Raw genomic sequence first — 25,361 nt, 5'->3', positions numbered from 1 at the left:
CTTGGCAATGGCTTGTAGCAGTTTTCCTGTCAGACTTTTCCTATGGAAAAATAACAGGGGACTATTGCTTATATCTTCAGAACTATGTTGCAAAGTTTTATGTGTATGTACTTATAAACATGTACATGATACATACATGTATTTATATATAGATCCATTAATTGCCATTCTTCTTTTTCTGCAGCTTTTTCTTAGCTACAGATCTGTATAGTCAGGTGGTGAAAAAAATCATCAACATCCTTTCAAAGGATGAAGTGCTGCTTTCCTTTTTGCTACTTCTGAATTTATAGAAAAAATATGTATATTAATTAATCTTTGGTTGAAATAGATTTTTAAACTAGAAGTTTAGAGCCTTTTTGTGAGTGATTGGGAAACTATCATGACATCAAGATGCACCAAAGAAGTATTACAAATTTGTGATCCACACTCTTGATATAGTGGGAAAAATACCAAAAAATGAGGTTATTTCTTGTTGGTGATCCTCAGGTCCAACAGTTAAAAGAAGATGCTGAGACAGATCTAGAGCAGGAAGCCATGGCAGAACTGAGAGGAATCCGTGATTACTCGGGGATGAAGATATGATCTGAAAAAAGGCAGCTGGAAGTTGACAGGCTATTTCTTGAGACAGTTCTGGTATTGGTTATTCAGATATCACAGTTGATAAATGTGTCTCACATAAAGTGGGACAGTAAATAAATCTCTCTCGTGACAGATGTGCTGCAGTCTAATTGCTCCTGAAGATGAAAGTTAGAACTCAACCAGGAACTCTAACTGGGGTGACACCAATGAGTAAAAGTAGGGCTGGAAAAAGGATAAAATATTGAGCAGGCTTCTTGCTCCAGCCAGATGTGAGCTTAAACATTAGTCAAGAACAGCCAGCTCTTCAGTGGTCTACAGTCTTTGTTTTGGAGTTGTCACCAAGTCTGTTGACATAAATGAGAAGTAGACTATATCTCACAATACTTTTCCATCCAAGGGGGAGCTCCTTCCTGCATCAAATAATCCCTGGGTCTGCAGGAGTTTGTACAAGGTCAATGGCATGTATATTTATCGCACATCCCTATTATCCCCTCTACTAATCTGTGTTTAAGTGGGTGGAAGGGAGGAGAAGGTGGGAGGAAGGGGAGAAGTCCTTCTGAGCCATTAGCAAGATCATGAGAAGATTTTTTTGTGGAATTCTATATTCCACAAGACAAGAGTCTGATCAAATAGCAGGAATGGAGGTGGGGTGCTGCCAAGTGCTCGGGAAGGACAGGTGAAGTAGCATGAACTAAGGAGGAGTGGACAGAGCAGGAAACTTCCCAGGTAGGAAACCGGGTTGCTCTGGGCACAAGTGAGAGACTAGTCAGAGATTTCAAATGGATCTACCATACCTTTTCCTTACAGACAGCATGCCAAAATGGTTTTGTGAATCCTTAAGCTTTGTTATGTTTGAACACAGGTTACAACCACAAAGATCTCCTGGTCAAGAAGAGGGAAGATTCATTTACAACTCTTTATTTTTGCATTATTTCCAAGTGAGTCCTTCCCTGCAGTCCCACTCTGCAATAATCTTTAGAGACCCTCTAGTTGCTACAAGGGCTACTCAATCCAGTCTGGGTCACTAGGAAAAGCCTCCTCATCTGTCTCAGGCCTGGTGCTGCTCAGAAGAGCTCCAGGCTCTGCTAGCTGTGTCCCTCTCTGAGCTTCTCCAGCCGACCCTGTTTGGTTGCTCTCAGGGAAGAACACTCTCCTCCCTCCCTTCACAGGCTCTGAGCACAGCAGCTAGGACAGTGCAGAGGAGGATTTGAGACCTCTAGCCTTGCAGTATGCAAGCCTGGTGCCTGCCCAAAGTTCATAGGACCTGCTCTGTTTATTGAGCGATCTCAGGCACGATAGGACACTGGAGTACCCGTTCTTCTTTGAGATGCTCACAGGACAGTTTCTCAGGGTCATGGGACGACACAACTGGGGCATCACCTGCCACCCTGGCAATGCCCAGGAGTATTGATAGGACTTACAGAGGCAGGATTCTGCTCCTGCGCTAGTTTTAATCCTCATAGTTTGTTAGGCCAGAGAGAGGGAGAGGGACACTGCTCTGCACAGCCAGGCAGCTGCCATGCCGGAGCACTGTCACCGTTTCTACGTCATGCTCATTTGGAGACCTGGACATTTATTTACATTTTTTTTTCTAGACGCAGGAGCAGACCGAATGGCAAATAAACTCAGTATAAGCCTGGCACTGAATTGCTTTGACTTTCAAGCAGGCTTCAGTGACAGCTGGTGACAGGACTAAGTAATTAATAAAACCTTCAAAATGACTTCAAAATTCAGAATATATTGCATATCAAAACTTATAAAAAAGCTGATTGTATCAGCTCCATTTTATGATCTTTGTAACTATGTGCAGACCTTTAAAGCAATGACTTGTCATAGAAATCTTAATATTTTTTGAAAAAAAATACAAAACATTCTTTTCATTATTCATAATTACAAACCCACAGGAGATTGCTGTGATCAGTTGGTATGACATAGGCTAAGGATACAGTTCATAAAAATTGAATTATTGAACAAGAGTATTTCTTGCAGAAAAACATTCACTTCTCATTTAAAAATTTCTACTAGAGGAAAATTCACCACTGCTCTTGACAAGCTGTTCCAATAGTTGAAATGCCAGCCTTTGAATTTGTCTAGCTTCATTAACAGACGTTGAATCTTACCTTTGCTAATTTAAAGAGCTTCTATCACCAAATTTCTGCTCCCCATAGTTACACTGAGATTCTCATGAGCCTCTTATCCTTCTTTTGGCCACGATAGATTGAGCTCCTTGGCACTGTTACTGGAAGGCGTTTTCTCATTCTTCACACACTTTTGCAGCTTTTCTCTGTACCAAACTTATTTTTTCGGTAGATTCTATGAATTTCTGACACCAGAGCAACACAGTATTCCTGCCAGGTGATACCAACACAACAAACAAAAGAAATACAGCATCTCTGCCTTTATGTGTCTGTATATCCAATACTGCTCTACCTCTTTTTTGGTTGCACTGGAAACTCATATTCAGGTGGTCATCCAACAGCACCCCAAGTCTCTAGCAGTGTCCCACATTTCCTCTTGTGCACTCTTTGCTCTGAGACTTACAATATTACATGTGGCCATATCAAAATGCGTGTTTCTTAAACTTTTAAATCCCAGCCTGAGAAGTCCACTCCCCATTGAAGACCTATGCCTGTAATAAATTGAAGTCACCTACTTGAACGTTTGGGAAAGTTCATGTTTAATGTAACTCGAACAAGGCAACAGAATATTTGCCTGTAGATTCTTTGATCCAGCTCATCATCAGTAATACTACATGTGCTGTATTTTTGTTGAAGCCTTTATCCTTTCCTTGAAAACAAAAAAGAAAGAAATTGTCAGATGGGAAAGAACAAGAAGTATAACCAAAACTACAAGAAAAGTGTAAAAGATCTAAAATTACACCTGCAGCTCAATGCATAGAGGGGAAAAATAGAGACAGAGATATATATATATATACACACACACACATGCACACATGCGCACACACGCACACAAACTTCATTTTTCTTTGATGTCCCTAAAACAAATGCTGATCATGACCTGTCTGGCTTACTTTTATGAAATAAATTCAGATTTACAAAATTAGAGCCTGGGGTAGATGTGTTACAGACTAGTGATTTCCTTCTGTGTTCGCTGAAGCTACAAGGAGCAAGATAACAAGAAAGGAATAAAATCCAGGTTGTAATACAAGCCTGAACAGCATATTGATGCTGGTAGGAGTGTATTTTTCTGCTCTTACCTTATTAAGAAATATATGAAATTGCTAGGTTGATCACTGATTTCACAGAAAAACAGGGAGCACCTGCTGGCTTCTCACGGTTATCCGGCCAAGGACTAATCAGGCTCTCTGTGGAGGCGATGGCTCCCAGCTCTCCAGCCACAGCTCTGCTTGAGCTTCCACACCAGAGAGCTCCTCTTTTGCCACTTGTCAGCAGACTTACGGATTCTCATCTCACCTTCTGCCCTCCCTTATACCAACACTGCGAGACAGATCAGAGAGAAACCCTCCCCAACAAAAAAACCACATCCCCAAAATCCTCCGAACCAAATAACAACAATAAAAACCTGACCAGGCTGTTTTTAAGCCTATTTTATCTGGTCCCATTGCTCAGAAGTAGCCCTCTCTGAGCTTTGCCTGTGGCTAGGAGCTAATATCCTTAGCTGTATGGTTTGTTTGTTATTTTTCCTGGAAGAAAACCGAGAGCAGAGGCAGGTACTTCTTCAGTGCAGTCTTTACAAAGCCCAGACACGAGATGCTGCATTCGACACAGACCCCTATGCTGGGCTGCTTTAGTTTTCCTACTCCTTCCCGTATCACCTGGCTGTCCAAATGCTCTCTCTGGGTGTGGCCACAACCCGCACGGGTGAGCACCACCAGAGTCGCCCCAGCAGCAGGAGAGGCACCCGGCAGGATGCAGGAGCCCCAGGACAGGTGCTGGCAGGCCACTGCGCTCATCCCCAGGGCCACCAGCTGGGCTAGGCCTGCTTGGAGCACTCGGCTGCAGGATGCATCCCATGATACCGACACAGCCTCAGGGCTTCTGCTGCGTCTTGGATTTATGCGACAAGTCCTGCTCTTCCTGGTTGCGTGTCTCTTGTGTGTGCTCTTATAGAGGAGCCTCGGCTTTTCTCCCTCCCAGCTACACCCAGCTCTCGCAACCAGTGCTCAGGCCCTGCATTTGGACAGGGACCTTTGCCTACTCTGCCCACAGGCCCAGAGGGCCTTTCTCGTGAATTTAGTCTTTTAGCCTTTCATTCCATCAAGGAGTCTCACTGCGTTCTATACTCATATGCGATGAGGATGGTTGTCACTGCCACCACCTTAAATCAGCTTTTATCCCATCACCAATATTGCAGATCGCTTGCTCTCCCACCTCTTATCCCAGATAGTATCTCTGCTCTTCCTAAGGCCGTCCTCACCACCTGCAGCTATGCCTTTTCATAGTATCTCCTCCAGCTTCTTCCCACAAAAGAGTTCATGAGCAAGTTGTGTTCTCTGCACAGTACAGAACAGCTGTGTTTCACAGCAGACCCTGCTGTAGCCCCTAGTCCTCGCACCCAAGCCAAACAGAAGCATTGGTGAGACCCAGGCCTTTAGGTTCCTCCATAAGTCGCAGCTCACTTTGAGAAAGCAACCTTTTACACGTCAGAAAGAATCGTGTTTGTCTTCCCACAGCTGGCATAAACCAGAGGAATTTATTTCTGTATTGTGCATCCTGGAATTTAGCAGAAATGCAGTCATGTAAAACACCTGACTTGAAGAAATCTTCATCACTGAGCGATGTAGAACTGATCATGGTGAAAATCAGGCGTTCTTGTTAAAACAGGTTATACTTACTTACATCAGTGATGTTAATATAACATTGAAGAGTTTCCTACTGAGAAGTTGCGGTAGGTAATTTTTGCAGCAGTAGAATGTGGCTGAGGCCTGTTCACTGCACAATTTGGGAGGCAGAATTAATCTTCTGCTAGCAAATGACATCATTTTTTACCATGAGTAGGGTTTTTTCCTACATTTTTGTTATAGTGGGAGAGAGGAACAGGAAGAGTAACAATCATCTTAAGAAGCCTGAGATGAAACATAACACTGCCTACAATAGTCTGATACAAGCTTAACTGCTGGGGAAGAGAGTCAGCGCTAGCAGCCTAAACCGGATCACACTCCTCTGCCATGCTTTTTGCCATAGTATCTGTTTTCTATTTACTATTAAAACACATATAGTTACAAGCTGTGACTCAGGTTTCTCATGAACACCAACAAAGGTAGAAAGAGTCCTTTAGCTTAGAGTTAAAATCATCACAGAATAAAACGTTGAACTGCATCTGTAATGAAGCTCTTTCACCACTGAAAATCCAAACCTTACCGTTACAAATGTGCCCAGTGACCACAGTAGTATGTCGACTTGTCTAGAAGTGGCATGGAAAAAATGACTTTTCCAGTTGTTTCAGGATTATGGCTAGAATCATCTGATGGAAAACCTTGGGAAGAGTACTGTGCTCCCTTCCCTTTTCTGCGTGGGAATAGCTGAGTTTGTGAAACAATCCTGACCCTGCCGAAGTGCAGATCACTCCCCTCAGACGTCACGTGTACATTTAAAGGCACGACCATTTGCTGTGGTAATAGATATCCTAACACTGGGAAAGGTCTCCAGAGAGAGAAGCAGATTCTCGAAAGATATTGCCCACGTTTTCAGCTGATTCTGTGATCGCTCGATCCCAAGACATGTCCGAGCTGTGTTTATCACGGTTCAGGAACATGGAAAAGGAGACAAAAGTGAATCATCACTACAGCTGTAGATTTTGTAGGCTGGGACTATCGGCTTGTAAAAATGGAAGTGTCAGTGGGAGCTCCTCATGGTCTCAGGAGATCATTCTACAACCAGAAGCCGCTGAAGTACCAAGTGGCTCGAGCTCTCCTTAGCGAGATACCTTTGCTACCTTTGACCAGCCATGTTTCCCGTGCATATTCTTGACAAGCACACATCTCCCCCTTTCGCCACCTCCCCTCAGATAAGGATATGGGAATTGCTGATTAAGCTGGCTTTCCACCTATTTGTTTTGGAGTTTTTCTTGCCGGCATAGATTTGTAAAATATAGAAGTCTGCTGGCCAGAATATGATTCCCTCTCTTCAAAATCCCTTCTAAAATAATAAAATAAATATTTACATGCAGCAAAATCTGAAAACAGCCTTCTGTCTGTTTGCCAGTGAAAACTGCAATGTCCTTTGAGCTCCAAACAGGTCCTATCCTATCCAGTGGTTAATTCATTCAATTCCCAATAACCCCAATTATTGTTTACATTTTAAAAAGTGTAACAGTTCCAAACATTACCTCCGTCTGAAGTGAGAGATAAGACTCTAACTTCCAGGACATTTTCTTCCATGCTATTTTGAATGCACAGTAATTTATGGTAGTACACATTAACTGCTAATGAAAATTTTATTTGAAGAACAGTGAATTACAAGTACAATATAGGAGAAGAGCAGTCATCAGGCACATAAGCAACATTTTAATGACTAGATGCTTTTTTACATCAGTGAGATCAACATCTGAGGGCTGAGGATGCTAAATTATGTCAGAGTTTTCTAAACATTCTAGTAAACTGAAATGTTGAGCTCCTGAGTAAGTGGTTCAGAAAGCGATAAAGTGAGTTTCTGTGGGAAAGAAAGAAAAATACAAAATTAATGAACAATTTTGATTTAAATTAGTGAAGACCAGCTCAAAACAGACAACAGAAAGGAAAAGTTGAGTTTAATCTTTCATAATTCCCTTAATCTCATCCCATAAGCAAGACTCAGACTTGATGGCAGCATGTATCTAATTTCTACTGCAGTATGCAGTTCAGCATCCCTTTTAGAAATTCAGTTTAAAATTAATTAATAACATGAATTAAATATGAAATTATATATACAATACTTGTCCTGCTGTGTCTCTGTTCAGTGTTAAATTTGGTGTATTTCATGCTATCCAAATAATTTCTGTTTCCAGCACTTCACCAGTTTTATCTTTATGTTTCAGAATTAATAGTCCCTTAAAATGCATGGTAGTTCACAGCTCTTAGCTATTTCTGTGCCCTCCCACAAACTCATGTTACTATCTCTCTGACAGTCTGTGCTTACATCACATTTTCAATGTGTGAAATATTTTCCTCTTTCCTCCAAAACCTCAGCAGTGGTGCTCTACCACTGCTTGGCAAGGAGGAACTCTACTGCTCGCAGGACTCCAGTGCGTCTGACTCGCCTTCTTCTCAAGCATGGGGCCAGATCCAGACAAAAACAAAAATTCACAGATGCTGCCTCAAGCCATTGCACAAGATCCCTGAGGACTAGGTGAGCCAACCGGTGGCACGTTACTGCAGCGCCGGCCAGCTGGAAGGTGAGAAGCCCCCGGGCAGCCAGGAAGGCTGCTCCAGGCTGCACTGCTGCTCCCTGGCACCGGTGGGGATCTTTGCTGCCCTTCCTGGCAGCTGACCTTGTGGAAGAAAAAGCATCATCTCCCTATGGCCAGGTCATTTCAATTTCTGTGCAAGCCTCGTCCAGAGAAGTGCTCCGCCGACATCCCTGCAGTTACAACAGTGTCTGTAGCTCTCAGGGTACAATATTGCCGTGGAAAAAAGGATAAGCAGGCCTAATGACAGGAAGAGTCTGTGATACCACAAACGTCAGGTCAGGGTAGCGCTACATGAATCAGAGAGGAAGGCAGGGCTTATTACGAAGCAAACTGCTCCTATTTATATACAAATAACTATGGCTCAATTACACACCTAAGCACTGCTTTTAGGAAAATTTGCTCTCTGTAAAGTAAGAGCTATGCAGTAGGAGTTACTTTCTGCTACGTCCTTTCAAACAATACAGCCTTTGTGCTTGTTAAACTGTTATACAGTATGCAATCTCATTAAGCCGGTAAGAAAATGGCAAATCAGCCCTTTAGATTTTGTTATTTTCTTAATTACATGGGTGGTAAGTTTTCAAGATCTAAACCCAAGCTGCTAATATTTTTTTAATGGCGAGTGTAGCATGAGAGGATTCTAGGTAATGGCGTTACAACATCTGCACAGAGATGGTGGGAGAAGTTTGGCTGGATCTCTTAGAATTGTGAGAGGAAAATATTTAGCTGGTTTAGGTTACTGTATGATTTAAATAACATAATTTTTGTATGGTTTTGGGCCTTTCCTGCTACAGCAGCTCGGTGGTTTTTGCCTGTTATCTGAAGTAGCTCTTAAGTCCCCGAGATTATCTTTTGTTCTTAAATCAAATTTGAAATGATATTTTTGTGACAAGCTTTTCACTCTTTCTTAACCATCTTTTTATATTATTCTCTGATTAGTATGCAGTTATCTTCTGGATTTCTGTAATTGGTGCCTTCAAGCATATCTCAGTGGAGTGTTTTCTTTACCCTGCCACATTTATGTTGCTTTCAGCTTGCTTAGAGGCAGTTTGGCTGTTAAACAATTTCTTCCCTTGAGGCAGTACTGATTACACTTATTTATGACATCGGCTCTGAAAGTGAGTTTTTTATGATTCTCCAAGGCAGAAATTTATTCTCAGCAATTTGCTTCTTTTACAGATTTCTTTAATAAAATGAATGTTAGAACCAAATGCAGGTAATGGGGATCACACTTTGCTTACCAATAAACTTAAATCATTAAGGAAAGTAAGTAGACTAGCATAAGACATGACGTCCATTGCTTGTTGCCTCAGCTATCGATCTTTGATTCAAAGATCAATTATTGGCATCTTTTTTCTTGTCAGTGTTAATATTGGGAGTTCACTAGACGCAGACAGGTGCTAAGATTCGAGTGCCACACGCACACGGGTGGTGCAAGACACACTTCGGCTTGGTGGCTGGTGGTAGATAAGGGACAAGAGGAGGGAGCCATGCACTTTGGTCCAAACAGAGTGAACACGGTGTCCAGTGTCAGGCTGTGCTGACCAAGTGCAAGGCTGCTGGGCAGATACCCCCAAGAGCTCTCAACACGTGGTTTCCTCTCCCTTTATCAAAATTACCAGTTAAGTGTGTAAACTTATGGGGAACGGCTAATGGGGAAAGAGTAATTGGGGGCAGGTTGTTCATTTAGGAGAGGGAAAAGGGGAATATATGGTAATTTGCTTCGTTAGCAACCCTGGTAAGCCTCTCTCACTACCTTTTGAGGAGTTTCCCTCTAGGGTCATTGCCAACACTCCTCTCTCACCGTCTGTAATGCCCAGTAGTAGTTTCTCTTCTTGTTTCTATAATTTAGTGTTGGGTTGAGGTTGGCCACTTTCCCCCTCCATTGCCTGCAGTGTCCCGCCGTTTCTCATGTTGTTATCCCCACCTCAGGCCAGGGCTGGCCATCCACATGCACACCTGAACACTACCCATTAGCTGTAGTTTTTATGGTCATTTCTTAGTCTAAGGGAGAATCTCTCTTCTATTTGTTTGTTTCCCTAGATGCTTATCTGGGACATTTGAGTTGGACAGATGGTTTCCCACTTTAAGACACTGAAACTGTAACTCTTGTATCTCTGTTATAATAGTTTCCTTGAGAAACACCAGCATACAGCAAAGAATCATCCTCCTTTCCCCTGAAGACATGGAAGCACTCACTAAAAACAGCTTCCCTGGATCCGTTCTTTCACACTAAGTATATTCAATTGTAATAAAATATCTCCATTACTTCTTCTCTGTAGCTGCGAAATAACTTTGACATGTTTTCTCATTTTATCAGAGTGATAATAATGCCCATAAACAGCTAATATTTATCGCAGTTTGTGGAGATATACCTTCTTTTCATTATTTTGTTAGGTTAAAAATTTCTATGAGTGGCTGACACCATATGAGAGAAAGAAAGTGTATATATGTTATTGCAAAGATTAAGCTTTCCTGTAACATGAATCCTGTAGCTCTTGATGTTGCAACTTTTTCCCCCTAGAACTCAGAATCTGTTGTACGAAGAATTGATGCTGATTATACTTGGAAATGTAAAAGATGTGGATGAGAAACTGCTACTGTTGCTCATTGACTATGCTCACTTCCCTAAGATTTCTCCTAACTCCTCAGTGCAGCTCTTACCCCGTTTGTCTCATAAGAGAAAGCATCTCTGCGGACGGCCCTTCCATTCAGAGCGACAGCTTGAGGCCTCAGTTTCAGGCCAAGGATCGTAATTGTGTTGTATTGCAGGGAGTCAGCCCCTCGGTAGCCATCTTTAACTATTTCTGTCTTCAGGTTTCCCTGGAAAAAAAGTCACAGAGAAAATGTTAGGATCACAGTAACTCTTTGGGTGGCTTACTGCATACTTTTACTGTTGTAGTCTCATTTTTGTTAACCAATATTGAGAATGTCTGCTAATTAAAGCCTAAGAAAATAAAGGGTAAAGAATAGCTGACACATTAATTTTCACATAAGAAAGACTTTGTGCATTGTTATAATCCAGCAAAGTAGGAAATGCAATAGCCCTTACAATATTTATTTGGAATCTGCTTGGACATGTTTTTCTACTTCTAATCAGTGCAAATTTGTTTCTTACAGCCTTTTATAGGGTACAGTGGCATCTGCAATGCCAAAATCTAGATACAGAGATTCAGTTAGTCACCCTAAGGCAGATTTAATTAACATCTGCAACTAATGGCTTTAAAACATTAATGTCTTCCGCAAACATAAGTTGCTAGATAGTTGCCCCTGTTTAAAGTATTGCATCTCCACAGCTCCTGGTAGCAATCCGTTATAAATATCTCAGCGTTAAAGACATTGAAGGAACACAGTACATCACAAAACTTTGTTACACCTCTCATTTACTGCGTATCCTGTATTTAGGGATGCACCAAGGGGACACACAGAGTCATTAAACAAATTCATTTGTGTTGTCAGAGACAGTAATTCTCTACAAACAATGAAGAGGAATCACTGCATTTGTTATGTGATCGAAGTTATTAAGAAAAGAAAGATGAATTACACTGCTCAGGAAATGATGAATTGCTATTCAATCATGACTTTTTAAAAATATGCCAAGGAGAAACCCACAAAGGAACCTTTTGCATAAGTTAGCTTATGTTATTTCAATGGTGCACGGTAGGAAGGGGAGCAGAAACTAGATCACAGTATTTGTAACCTAAGACTGTGCTTACATTGCTGACTTCAGGCACCCCCAGGACTTCCTCCTGTGTTTCTGAGCTGCAAAGTCATGAGTTTTCTTTCTTAGCCTCTTGCTCTGGTCCTATGAACTTCACCTTTTTTTGATTGTTTTTTCTCTGAAAAGTGGACCGGTTGTTTTAAGAGGAGAGACTTGCTCTCAGGCTACTCAGTTGCCTGGTGGTTAGCATATCGCTTCAGAAGCCCCCATTTCCTTGGGCAAGTGTGCTATTTGGTAACCCATTTGGGCAAAAAGCAAGCCTTCCCATCACCGTTCTTTCAGCCTAGTCTGAATGCACCAGGTATGGTCTGAGCATATCTAGCCTGTCTGATGCTGCCGGGGGTGAAGGCAGAGGTTGGGAGTCTCCTTGGTTATTCCTGAAGTATAGTTGATCTTCTATGCGAGGCTCACAAATTTTTCTAGACCAGGGAGACTTAGTGTATGGTTACCTGACTTAGCTCTCTTAGCAGTTTTGTGTGCCAAAATGAAAGCCTCAAAATGATGTAAAAATACCTACTGCAGTGAGACAGTGCCTGAGAGTAGGCAGTTTGGATTGTTCACTAAGACTTAAGTGCCTACACTAGTCTTGAATTCTTCTCAGTGCTTCTTGTTTTTTAAATTGAAATATAAATGAGAGGGTCTAACCCTGTAGTTGTCACCCACACAAAACTCTATACTGGGTTCTGAGTAAATGCTGCGGTGTCAGACTGTTATAGCTATCAGTGAATCTCTCAGGGACAAAAACTTGTGTATTCTCCTAAAATTTGGTGCAATTAAATTATTCATCCCTAATTTTTAAGAGTATAGAAATGTGCAACGTACATGAAACTCTCATACATTTCTCATACCTCTACAGTTTGTTACTTGAAATTTTTTTCTTTATAAACACATAATAAAAAAACTGACATTAGAGGTTATTGGAATGCAGATAAGGACCTCAGTCATGGATTTCTAGGCAGAAATCAAATACGAGCAATGAGAAATAGAAATGCCAGTGAACTGGGAATCTAATTTGTACAGATCGGAATTTAATATAAAACTGGATATTGTTTTTCTGTAGTATGCCTGCAATATATTACTATACACAGACTACAGAAAGCTGAAGTGATTTTTCTTCCTTTTTCCAGCTGAAGTTTTTTTTTTTTTTTTTTTTTTTTTTGGAAGAATGTTTTTTCTTGGTAAATACAGAAGGAAAAAAATTAAAAATGAAATTTAAAGTCTAGACATGCAGCATTACTTCTGGGAAAATATCCCACCGATATACAAAACTACATAATAACACCAATAAGTCATTATGACTTGCTGTCACTCCTGGCACACACACATTCTGAGGGCAATATCACAATAGGGATTAATTTGATTTTATTCTTCAGAAGATTTTCTATAGACTACTTCGGGGCTTTTAGGAATACATAGCATGAAAACCATGCCACTATATATGTATTATATCCTGAATATTTCCCACCAGACACTGGAATTATAGGTGAAATATGACCTTGTAGTAGGTTAGGTATTTTTCCACTAGTTCCCTCAACTATACTATGTAAGCTTATATTAGATTTATTTTTTAGTATTTTTTCTCAATTGAAGCCTAGATTGTTGAGTTTGTGTATTCAGCTTTCTTAGGACATGTCTGCCCAGAAGTGAGCCCTGGGTGAAAGGCATTAGTGCACTGTCTGGGCTAATCTATTTCTGTGCTGCGTGTGGCATCTGACGAGCACTGTAGGCTGCTGCAGCAGCTTGCTGAATCCCTCCCTGGGATACCAGCCGTGGGAGCAACCGCTCCGCTGCAGGGCAAGCCAATGCAAGCTAAAGAAATGAGAGCAGGTAGTTCTCGGGACTGCTAAGTACAAGTTTCACGTGACCAAAGTTAGAAAGTTGCTGGGATATCCTGCAGACAGGAATGCAGTCCTCTCCCACCCATCAGACTAAAAGTGCTCACAGGAGGAAGACAAAAAAGAAGTCCCTCATCCTCAGAAGCTGGGACTCAGGAAAATAAAACCCCTCAGAAGTTGGGCAGTGCATTTTTCAGAGTCACTTCACACCAGGTCCATTAACAAGGTACCACTGCGATATCCAATGAAGCAAATACCAAACTGCAGCATCATAGTTTGATTATTTTATAGCTGTCTGTAGATGAAAACATTAGGTAGCGTATCAGTTTTAAAGGCTGACTGCTGTGCTATAAGAAAAAATCTTTTCAGATAAAAAGTTAGACATCAGCACCTTACAGTAACTATACTAAAATACAGCCACCTGGATGTACGTGCCTTGTACATTGCTACTTACTTCGCTGAATGTATATTTAGCCAAGAAGTAGATTTCCTTTTCAATAGTATCTGTCAAAACACAGAACAAGGTGGGTTGATGTTAAAACAGGCAGCAAAACCCAGAAGCAGTTCACATCAGTTGTAGCGAGCGGTTGATATCAGACTAAGATGACTTGTGGGTTATTTAATAAGTTCCTTTATTTTTAGGGTGCTCTCAGGGGAATGCAAAACCAGTTACTTCCCTTTCTGGCTGACGAGCTGTTCCCAACAGCGCACCTTTCTCATACTGAAACATTGACTTCAAGAGCACCGTGCTCATCTGTGTAATACTCAGCCCAAGGTCAGTTCTCCAGCGGTTTCTAGCAGGAGCCAATGCCATTACACTGCTGCAGAGGTGGCCTGAGGAGAGTCCTGCTTTACCCTGCTTTATAGGGGGGACCAGACTTACCAATCGAATCACCATCGTCCCAGAAGAGCGACCCGGAGGCTTCCCCTTCATCATCCAGGGCAATAATGAGCCCAAATGGGTTCAGACGGCTGTTGACAAAACAGGTTTAAGGTCACAAAAAAAGGACAGAAGAATGACAACCATGCTCACCAAAACGGCTCTTGAATTTACTAGGAAAACTTCACCTTGCCTCAGTCCACTTATGTGCAAAATTTCTCTCTCTTGAGTGTTTGTGGGGACAAGTTTCCCCTTCTTGGTGGCCCTACCAGGTGGCCTGGGAGATGGCTGGCCGCTAAGCCTGCTTTGCTGTGGTTCGCTTTGGTTGCTGCCCGCTGCGGTTCCCTTGCTCCCCTACTCCTCACATTACCTCTGAGCATGCTTCAGACTTGAGGCCAGCATATTACCCGTTTGTGTGCAGAAATAATTTTCCTCAAGAGAAATTTGAGCTTTTCCACTGTCCCCATGGCACTCGATAAATGCATCCAAGGGGAAGAGAGGCTTGCCTTTTCTCCTGGTATATGTTTATTGCAAACAGCTGACAGTTGGTCAGGGTGGCAGTAATGGGTGCAAAAGCCTTTTCTGTGTACAGCTACAGAGTCTGGAGCTGGTTTCAGCTGTGCAAATGGTGACTTGGGTCATCTCTGGGGTGAGTTCTCCTAAAGCAGCAGGGCAGGTATTGGGATCAAAATACTGTGCTTATCTCCTGGGATGGCAGCTGTGAGCTGCAGATAGCGTCTCGTTTGCACTTTCTTTTGATTGCCTTTTGGCCGTCCATGGGTCTGACCCACACCGCTGTTGTATGGTGACAGACATGGAAAATTAAGCTACCTCTTGGTTGTTGTTGTGGCTGGTGCCTGTTTGGGCAGAATGTAGCCTCCGCGCAGGAACAGAGGGATCTTGTTCAATGGGGCATCAACAGTAGCATAGCTCTTGAGCCAGGAAGCTGGCACTTTATCGCCCTACCACAAAAATTAATATGAATTAAAAAAAAGAAAAGCAAATCCAGGCATTACAAATTGTCACCATCAATCACTGAAAAAGAGACCAAGGGGTATATTCTCATCTGAATTACACCAGTGAAAATCCAAACAAAAAAGTGGATTGCAGGGGTGTTATTCCAGTCCCTTTTTTAACATGCAGGAGAATCTAGCCCCTGCAGTCATGCATATGCATGAAGATAGAACCATCATGAATGAAAGACAGCAAATCATCTTGAAAATGGTATCATTATTCGGTACGCTGTGAAAAAAAAACTCATCAAGACACTAAGCAAAAAGCAAGAGAAACTTTTGCTTCCTCTTTTTATGCATATGGAAACTGTCACATTTCAGTTTAAGGTAAGTGATTCAGAATCATTTGGGAACAAAAACTGTAGATTTTCTTCTCTTTTAAGAACAAATCTTCCCCTTTTAAAAAGTTATTAGCACATTCAGTGAGTGAAATTCTTATCTACGTAGAGAACTGGCATAAATTGTACGTATCATTCACATCTGGTTTAACCCTTCAAAATTAGGTGGAGGTAAGACTTTACCTACTTTGTAAGTATCGGAAAGGCTTTGTTCTTGCCCTTTGTAAATGGTGATCATAAATTCTGGTAAATATGTGCCCTTGCTTTTGGATAAGCACCGTCTATATGCTAAGCATGTGCCAAATGCTGGGAGCTGCACTTTGCTAATGCGGGCGGCAAGTTCTGTAAGCAGGACACAGCGTTCCCTGCTGCACCTTCCTCCGGCACGGCTCCACTAAAGCCACGGGAGCGGCACGGATCCTCCTGTGCCAGTCGGAAAGGGACACGGGGCTGCCCTCACCCGCGCCCAGCCCAGCAGCGCAGGGAGCTGAGGGGCGACCGCGCAAGGGGAGGGGAAGGAGAGGCTGAACCCTGCAGGACCATGGCCTTGCAAAAGGAGAAGAGGGAAAGGGTGGCTTCAACCCGCATCAGAGAACACCAAACAACTGTTGAAATTTTCCCTGTGAGAAAAGCCCAAGCGACTCTTTAAAGCTTAGAGGCAGAATCTGTGCTGCTAGCATTTCTGTCTCCACCATCCCTTGGCCAGCACTGCCCCAGCGTGATGCTCCTGCATTCAGGTTTCCAGAAGCTCTCAGGGCAGCCAAACTGCTTCTGCTGAAGCCAACATTGCTCCTACCCTCCAGATTTCAGCAGAGCATAATCAAGTCAAAACTGAGCACACTTGGAAACCTAGCGCTGGGGAGGCTGTTTGAAAGGTCGGAATTTGTATTCCCTGAGTCTCGAAGAGGCTGGCTTTTTTCACAAAGTGAACTGGTCTGCATCTCTTGGAGCCTTTTCTTGGGAGAAGTCACATCCAGCTCTGTAAAACTGCCTTCTATAGTTGCTCTGTCACAGACGATGCATACACAAAACTGCATGCACAAAATAGCTTGCAGTACCTCATCAGGAGTACGTATCAGGTTTCCCTCTCGGTTTGTATGCAGGGCAGTGTATCAGTATGGTAATGCATGCAAGAAGGGTGAAAAAAAGAAAGAAAGTTTGTCCATTTCATGATTTTCTAGGCTGCTCTTGAAAATTCAGCACACTCTGTCTTAGAGCTTTACATGCTGAAAATAGAAAATAAACTGCTACTGAAAGCTGGGTAATTTACTCTCTCAGCTAGCCTGGTGTACACTTTTTTGCTCTAGATTTCTTAAACACAGATGCTGAAGTGAAAATAATGCTGAATACTGCTCAAAGTTATTTTGCTGGGATTGTCACATTTAAGATTATGTAAAAATGTAAGAAACTGTGAATTTTTATAATACATACTGTGTAGTAGTCAAACCATGGTGCTTCAGGGAAATACACATCCACAGATCTTGCTCCCTGTAATTGTTATAAAATGATTAAAGCCTGCTTTCTTTTTACATTTCTGATATTACATTAGCTTGATTATATTTGTGCATGGATAGATGTATGTTCAATATTCTAACAACATCAAACCTTGGCTATTAAGGCTGAGTTATTTTCATGGCAATAGACTAGTGCTGGCTAATCTATAGCACTGAGCAGATGATCATACCATATTTGTGTTTTTTCTTTCTTAACTGCGGTTCCATGCAGTTAAATGAGTCAATGTTAGATGACTTTCAGTCTAGTACATAGCTCTGAGTCTTGCAAACATAACTGTCTTAGGTGCACTCCTCTAACATCTGAGCAACCCCACCGATGGTAACAGCACCTCTTGCAAGACAGGACTTTACCTCAGACAACAGAATGGGCTAAAACAGCAGCAGGAGACACCATGACTCAGATCCCCTCGCACAGTTCCTATTGCAGAAGCAGGCAGAGAGTAAGGTCTGGCAGGGAGGGTACAAAGATATCTGCCTTCTTTGCAACAATTTAAAGTGTTATTCAAAACAAATAATGCATTGCTAATTGCACAATTACTATACTTTGTTTTACAGCATGCAGTTTATCATATGGTTGCAGAGATAAAGTCACACTAAAGGCAATTAATTACCCTGGGAAAATTTTGAATCAAAATATATTTACATTTTTGTCCCAATGAGTTGCTATATTTTCTCTCTTTTTTTTGTCACAATGAGTTGCTTATTCGCACATACAGATTAATTTAGATTCCCAACACAGATGTCTGTCCCTTTGCAGAGTTTTGGTTTACCCCCAGGGAACAGATGGGGTTTGAAAATGAGAGGTAGAGGAGATGAGCCTGGCATTTTCCCACTTTGCTATCTCTGGCAGAGAACCATTGCTTTTCTGAGGGAAAGAGATTCCCACAGGCCTTTAACACAAAAAGTGATTTCCCATTTGTAATATTAAACTGTGTTAAGACATTTCTGACAAGCCTGAATGACTTTAAATCAATTAAAGGAACATCTAAATGACCACAGTAATTGCAGTTTCTTGCAGATTACCTTGTAAATAACAAACAGGTAGAAATTTTATGTTTGAATATACTGGCCCATTATTTCCCTAGAAATATCCAAAACCATGACATTACTGTGAAGATACATACAGGTAAGCTTTCAAAACTGCATCATATTCAAAACAGGCCACATATTTCACACAGATATCTGAACATGCAGTTCATGAAATACTTAATTACATTCAATCCATGTATCTCTCTGATGACTGGGCATTTGTAGAAATCTGACAATTGGTGATCAGTGGCTATACGCTGGATCTAACGCAAAGTTACCATGTGACATTTTAGGGATTTTTAAAAATAATTTTAACCAATGGAAGGACCAAGAAATAGTTGATTTACTAACCCATGTGAATCTCCAGTTAAAATGCAGGATTTGCTAAACTGAAAATCCATCTTGTCCTGTCTTCTGTAGCACGTGGCTAGATGTGTCCAGGAAGGTGTAACTGTTCTGCAGTACCTATATTTGCCCTGTCCGTTTAAGTCTTATTAGCTGCTTAACAATTAAATTTTGGCTTAATCTGTAAAACACCTTGAAAGCTTTAAAGAAAACCCTATAAAGTCAGGCTGCCCCTTTTTGCGTAATTTTTTAGCGTTATTATGACAACTCTGGATACTCTTGGTCTGCAGAGACGTGTGCAATTGCCATCTGAACCTTGCTGAGTCTTAGCTGAGCGACTACCTAGATTATGAGCCAGCACGTAAGATGTTTCTCCAGTGTAATTCTGCTGGATGTCTCCCTTGCTCACAGCCTGGGATTCAAGGGGGAAAGGGAGAGCCGTCCCTGACCTGTACACCCCAGACGAGGGGGTGCGGCGTGCAGTTTGCTGCAGCCGCTGGTTACTGCAATGCCAGGCGAAGGCATCATCTCCACCTTGTGCCAGGCTCATGGACAAGCAACCCCATGAGCTGGCACATGCCTGGGCTGCCACCTCCCTCCTGCCACAGGACCCTCCAACATGTGGCTCCCAGTGCTGCTTCCTTCTGTGCTACAGTCTCCCCACCAAAAACCTCCAGGAACCCTGAGTCTAGACCACCTCCCATTCTATATATCCTTATAATGTTCCCCTTCATTCACTTCTTCACAGGAATCGACCTCTGGCTTTTCAACTCTCTCTTCATGGGAGGGTTTCTCCCACATCTTTAATCATCTTGATGGTCTGAGACCCTGTGAAACCTCCCCGCTAGTCATCAGCTCTTAAAAACCTGGGGGAGCCTGAAGATGAAGGACTGCCAAATGAAGTGCCTCGGTGGAGTCAGAATGGTTTTATATGTAGGAATAACAATTTCGTTCTGAATTCACAGAGGCACAAGGGCTGGATAAAAGAAAGTGTCAAACAGTGACCTGTTTGTATCTTTGATCATCAGCACTGGCTAGAAAACACATCAGATATTCTGGCAGCATGCTGGTCGCAAAAAACACTAGGATACATCACATGCAGGTATTTAGTTCTGCTCAGCTAGGCTTTCTGGTCCTCCATTGGGATTGGAGCCTGTCAGCAGCGAGGGCGGGTGAGGAGAGAAGCCCTCTTTGCTCCAGTCAAGGAACAAGAGCAAACCCCTGCGGGTCCTATGCCAGGGGCCAGGTTAGCAGATGTCCCCTGTCCCAGCACCACGGGGAACAGCCGAAACAGCCACTGGAAAATGCTAGTTTATAAAATCTGTCAGATGAGCAACTAACACAGTCACTGTCGTTCCATTAACGACTGTGTTTGCATGTGAGGCTGGGAAACTCCTGCCACAGCCCTTGAGACGCCGCGGTTCCAAAACGCTGCTGGTGAGTGGTACGGTAGGAACCGGGGGTTTTTGATACCTGCGTGTTTCTTCCTAGCTCACCAATTATTGCTGTGTGTGTTGTTGGAGGGAATTGTCAGCAATAATAGGAGCACAGAAGCAGCAGCATCCAGCCTGTTTACATCCAGCGAGTACTTGAAGTGGCAGGGAAATGCCATGCCCTCGCTTTCATCCTCCCACTTCAAGCACTGGGCAGCTCCATGCTTTCAGTGCAGCTCAGGCTTTTTTTTGAGATGTGTTCTGCAGGCTTTGACAGTGGAGGAAAGAACTGCATGGATATCAGCAAACATGCCCTGAATGTCATCTAATGCCCTAAGCGCAGTTCATTTCTTTTATTCTAGTATGATAACATTTTTTAATTACAGTACTTGCCTCTTGAAGAACCGGAGCAATCATAAAAGCAGGTCCCCAAAGGAAGGCTGTATCTATTTCATGAGTCTGCTGATCAGAGGTAAATCTGGCATTGAAAGTGAGAAATGCAATATTAATTCATATTTTTATAAAACTTACAGAATATTTTGATACTACTCACTGCTATGTGAAATTTGCTTCTTCAATATATCCTTCAACACAGCCAAATATTTTGCCTGCCTGAAGAAATGTAGAAAGCTGGATAGAGATAAAGAAATTCAATATGGTGATAACTACCATACTATAGCTGACCAAGACCCTCACAAAATGCTGTAGCTGATTTCTTTGCAAAATAGCAATGGTGGGGACAACAGCTAACTTTATTGCTGTCCAGCAGTTGGAGACCTCATCCAGGGCACAGAAGAATATATTTCTGTTCTCACCTTGGCCTTGAAGGGCTCAACTCCATACCCTTCCCGTTCCCTGGAGAGCCCATGAAAGGAAGGGCTGGCGATCAGGTGCGTGGGCCAGATTAGGGGAGCAGGAGGAGAGCAGGGCTGCAGAAGCATAGTGCAATGCTCCCTTGTGAAACCTGGGGAGCCCTGGATTCAGCTGCAGGCTTCCTGCACCTTCACAGGACAAACAGAGCAATCTTCCTAAGTGCTGTGCTTTGTAGCTGCCTTTCCTGAATGGCATCGTATAGATTTCAGTCTGTTTTTTTTCAACACATTTTGGATTCTGATCATGTCCTCCAGAGTGCTTACAAGCCCCTTCGCCTGTGGTCATCTGCCAGCTTGGGAAGTGCTTTCTATTCCATCATGCGTCACTTAATGAAAATATTGAATAGCACCAGGCAAAAAGGATGGATCCTCCCTCCTCTCAGGAGGCATTCATCTGGCATAAAATCCTTGAGAATTTAAATAGGCTTTCAATCATTTGTGAACCTATCTCCTAGGAAATTCATCTGGATCATGATTTCCTAGCTGGCTTATTAGCATCTCGTGGGGCAGTTTCACAAGCCCTCCTAAAGTTAAGATATGTTATACCTCCCTGCTTTCCTTCTGCTCCTCCACCCCTTTCCCGTCCAGTAGCCCCAAGACCTTGTCACAGGAGGAAACGGGGCTAGTTTGACATAATTTGTTTTTGGCAAATGCACACTGGCTGTTTCACATTAACTTCTTATTCTCTAAAGAGATGCAAATTATTTGTTTAGTGATTTATTCCTAGTGTGTGTTCAAATGAGGCTGCTCTACTTTGCAGGTGCCCCTCCTTGGAGGGAGGCTTCTGCCGCGTGCTTCGGGAGCCGCGCGCCTCCCTAGCAGCCCTGTGGCACGCTCAGCGCCACGCCACGGCTGGTCCCGCTCGGCGCCGCGCCGGTGCTGCACCCGGCCCTGAGCAAGCCCAGGCTTACAGAAATCACCCCAAACAGGCAAAAAGAAAAATGCGGCAATTAAAAACAAAAAGAGACATAGTCAGTGTTCTGATTTCTAAAATAATGCAAGTTTAGGGAAGTAGATGGAACTCGGGGTAAGAGGTTTTTGAAGGCATGCTTCTGCCTGAAAGGAACCTTGATAAAGACAGTAACTCTTCAGAGTTTCTTCTCCCAGAAATGAACAGTAGCTCTTCTGGGCATCATGATTTTGGGCATTATTGCCTTTCAGCATATGGCTTTTGTAAATATTTAAAGTGGGTTCTCTTGTTTGTTGAATTACCTGGTCTTAAAATATTTGAAATATAATATATTAATTTTTCTTGCTATCTCAACAACTTTTCTGTATTTTTAATTTAGCTGTAATAAAATTACAAGGTTGTTACAATATACCAGGTCATTGGAGATTTGGGGAGAACAAGCTGATCAAGAAATGATGAGAAAAGAAAAGCTGAGCATCTCATTTGCACCTGGAAACAAGCAGCTAGCTGTATAATTAAACACTGTTTTCTCTTGTAATCATAGCAACCATGAGTACAAATTCAGCAAACAAATGAACTTCCCCATTTTGAGAATATAAGCAATTAAGATCATCATATCTGTGATCTACAAAAGATGCTTAATTTTATATATGTGCTTTCTATGCTGGGCCTCTCTTTTCTTATCTTTGCTCTGTTTGGCTATAACCAGAGCTTTGCTTTCCAGGCGCACAGTGTGGATTGCCACCTCAAGTGCATTTTGGATAGAGTCTCACTGAGTGAATGCCTCAGCGCGAGGCGCCTAAAACACATGTAGGAGTCTGCTGGGATGCAGTTATTGTTTGTTATTTGAAACCATCACCCAAATACTTGAAATAAAATGAAAAATTTGAAATGAAATGGAAGAATTTGAAATAAAATGAAAAATTTGAAATGAAATGAAAGATTTGAAATGACCACATGAAATAGCTATTGCCTGGGGACTCCCTGTCCACACAGAGATGTTTTCACAGTGACGTTTGTTAAATAATGACAGCTTTTCCTGAAAACCTACTGCGGTTTTTTTAGTTCTCCTTTCTATTCCTTATGAGGAAGAGAAAGCCTTGATGTAAAATTCCATCACCTGTATCTCCCAAATTCTGCTTCATTTCTCTCTCTCTCTCTCAAATCCACACTTCTATTCCTACTAGCATCTAGGTCACTTTCTTTACTTGAGCTGACCTGCTACAGCAACAACTATTAATTAGAAATAGTGTGAAATGTTTATTAAGTAATAATAGCAAGCAGAATTAAGTAATAACGTTAAGAAATATTTTTAAGCAATTTTAGCATCTAGCTATGACAACATCAGCAAGTGAGGTAACCCACTAGGATGGCATCTGGGTAATAAAACGGTTGGTGCTGAAGTCCTGATGTCAACACTACATGCATTTTAGAGACCTCCTAATAATTCTAATGTGGTCCCACAGAGCAAACTCCCATTAATGGCTGGAGCACACCTCTGCCCAAGTTTCCTCCGGCAGAAGTTCAGCTGGTGCATCTGAGACTGCTCTATGATCCAAATCAAAGCTTTGCTAAGTGGGAAGATCAGGAAATTTGCTAATGTAGGTGTGCCTAAACAGACTACAAATGAAGCATGCTGGGGCTGGAGAGAAGCATAGCCTTGACATCACTGAAGTCATTCTGTGTTAGCAGAGATTAGCTAACATTAATGCCAAAATTAACTCAGTCGTTTCAGATATTAACACAAATCTCATTAAGCAATAATGCTGCTAAAATAAATACTTGAAATAGCATAAAACCCCTTGTAAGAAATGAGCACCTATAAAGCTTCTCCTCAATGCTACACAGTTAAATAAGGTAACTGAATATGAAGGGGAAGGTTACTGCTTTTAAAATGAATCAGTTAGCTATTACATTGAGTAGGCAAAATAGATCTCATGCATATCCATTCCATAGCACAATATTCTGCACTTTAGTTTAATCTCAGTTTAATTTGTAAAAAATGCCTTACCCTTTAACCAAAACGTTCTTAATCCAAAAGGGAAAAAGAACATTAAACATTCAGATGTCCAGGGCGTAGCCCATACCAGTGAGACTAAATTGCATCAGAGCTTTGGGCAGTAGCCTTTCATATGTATTATTTGCACTCTTTTTGCTCAAGTCTTTGCATAAAGCATACCAAAATAGAAGTTTTTCCAAAAGCAGGTAAAACACTATTTAAAAGATGCTGAGAGGGAAACTAAGCCTCACTTTGATTCAAGTTTCTTCCAAACAGAGAAAGTGAACTGTTCCAGAAATCTGAGGGTCATATTTTCCAAGGGTTTTTTCAGTCTGTATTTATTAATTTTGTCTTTGCACCTGCTTCTACACTCAGACATCTCAATCTCTGTTTTCTCTATGCAATTTGTGGACACAGATGTAGGTTTCATACATAGCACGCAGATGCAAGTGCTAAATTGGAAAATGCAAATGCTGTGGATGATTGGAAAATGGAGCCTGCTCTGTATGAGACCTTCTTGGTATTCGGGACTAGAATACAGATTTCTTAGATATAATTCCAATACAGGAAATACAGGTATATGACTCCTAATTTTAAAATCAACAAGGACTACATATTTGCCTAAAAGAAGAAATTTTCAGAAATCTTATTACTTAGCTCTTTTTTCATGAGAAACAAATGTAGGGTATATTTTACTGAAAATCCATTGCATATATTGAAAGTATATTTTGTATTGTATAAAAATAATTTGATTAGATCTCATTGTAAAACTGTTCATGTTAAGATAGACTATGCATATTACTATGACTGTTATCAAATATCAACTAGTTTATACACAGTCTGAAATACTTTTGTGAGTAAAATGTGACAAGAAAGAAAGAGACTCATAACTTACTCGTGCATCAGTGATCGTGCCACTGTGTTTCCATGAACATGAGACTCAAAGAATAAGGTGTACAAGTATGGCAGCAGTGAGTATCTGATCTGAAGCGTTTCTCGAGATATCTCAGCAAACTCTGCTCCAAACACTGCTGGGTCTTGTTCCTGTTCACAGAAAGCTTTGATTTGTATCAAGCATTATAAATACGCTCTGCAAATTCAACATAACCTGGCTGTGACCTAAGGAAAGCCGTTTGCTGACATAATCCTACCAAGGTGAATGTTTACATACGAAAAAATACTAATTTGCAAACTGAAAGTTGTAGTAAGAAGCATGTCCACCATCACCAAACTAATCTTTGTATGGACCTTTTCAGCTTGAGAGGTTCCACTGAGCTTCACAAAGGCCAGGCCCCGCTGCAGAGCGCATTAACCAGCCACAGCTGCCCTGAGCATCGTTCCCGTGAGGGGAGCTGTGGAGTCCCACCTGCCCTCAGGAACAGACACCCTGTATGGAGAAATCATTTTGTCACCAAGATGCCCACCCTGCGGGCCCGAGAAGGGGAAACGCAGGAAAAAGAGAAGACTGATGTTCTGCAAAGCAAAGGGCAAAGCCTAATTATTTTGCTCATTTGGACTATTTACATTT

General features: G+C 41.9%; 1 protein-coding gene across 1 annotated transcript in view; it reads right to left on the bottom strand.

The window, feature by feature from the left end:
- Window positions 1–6,977: 6,977 nt before the first annotated feature.
- Window positions 6,978–25,361, bottom strand: part of LOC112980496 (sucrase-isomaltase, intestinal-like) — a 65,298-nt gene continuing 46,914 nt past the window's right edge. Inside the window, exons 16-23 of the mRNA XM_064505966.1 lie at window positions 24,729–24,877; window positions 20,442–20,530; window positions 17,163–17,215; window positions 15,212–15,342; window positions 14,384–14,472; window positions 13,955–14,004; window positions 10,609–10,767; window positions 6,978–7,211 (exon numbers count right to left, since the gene is read on the bottom strand). Of these exons, the coding sequence (XP_064362036.1) occupies window positions 7,152–7,211; window positions 10,609–10,767; window positions 13,955–14,004; window positions 14,384–14,472; window positions 15,212–15,342; window positions 17,163–17,215; window positions 20,442–20,530; window positions 24,729–24,877 (780 nt within the window). The 3' untranslated portion in view covers window positions 6,978–7,151. The remainder of the gene's footprint in view (window positions 7,212–10,608; window positions 10,768–13,954; window positions 14,005–14,383; window positions 14,473–15,211; window positions 15,343–17,162; window positions 17,216–20,441; window positions 20,531–24,728; window positions 24,878–25,361) is intronic.

Source organism: Dromaius novaehollandiae, chromosome 1, assembly GCF_036370855.1.
Source record: "Dromaius novaehollandiae isolate bDroNov1 chromosome 1, bDroNov1.hap1, whole genome shotgun sequence".
NCBI classification, from domain to species: domain Eukaryota; kingdom Metazoa; phylum Chordata; class Aves; order Casuariiformes; family Dromaiidae; genus Dromaius; species Dromaius novaehollandiae.
The sequence above is the reverse complement of the archived record's forward strand: the minus strand, read 5'-3'. Positions and strand labels throughout refer to the sequence as shown.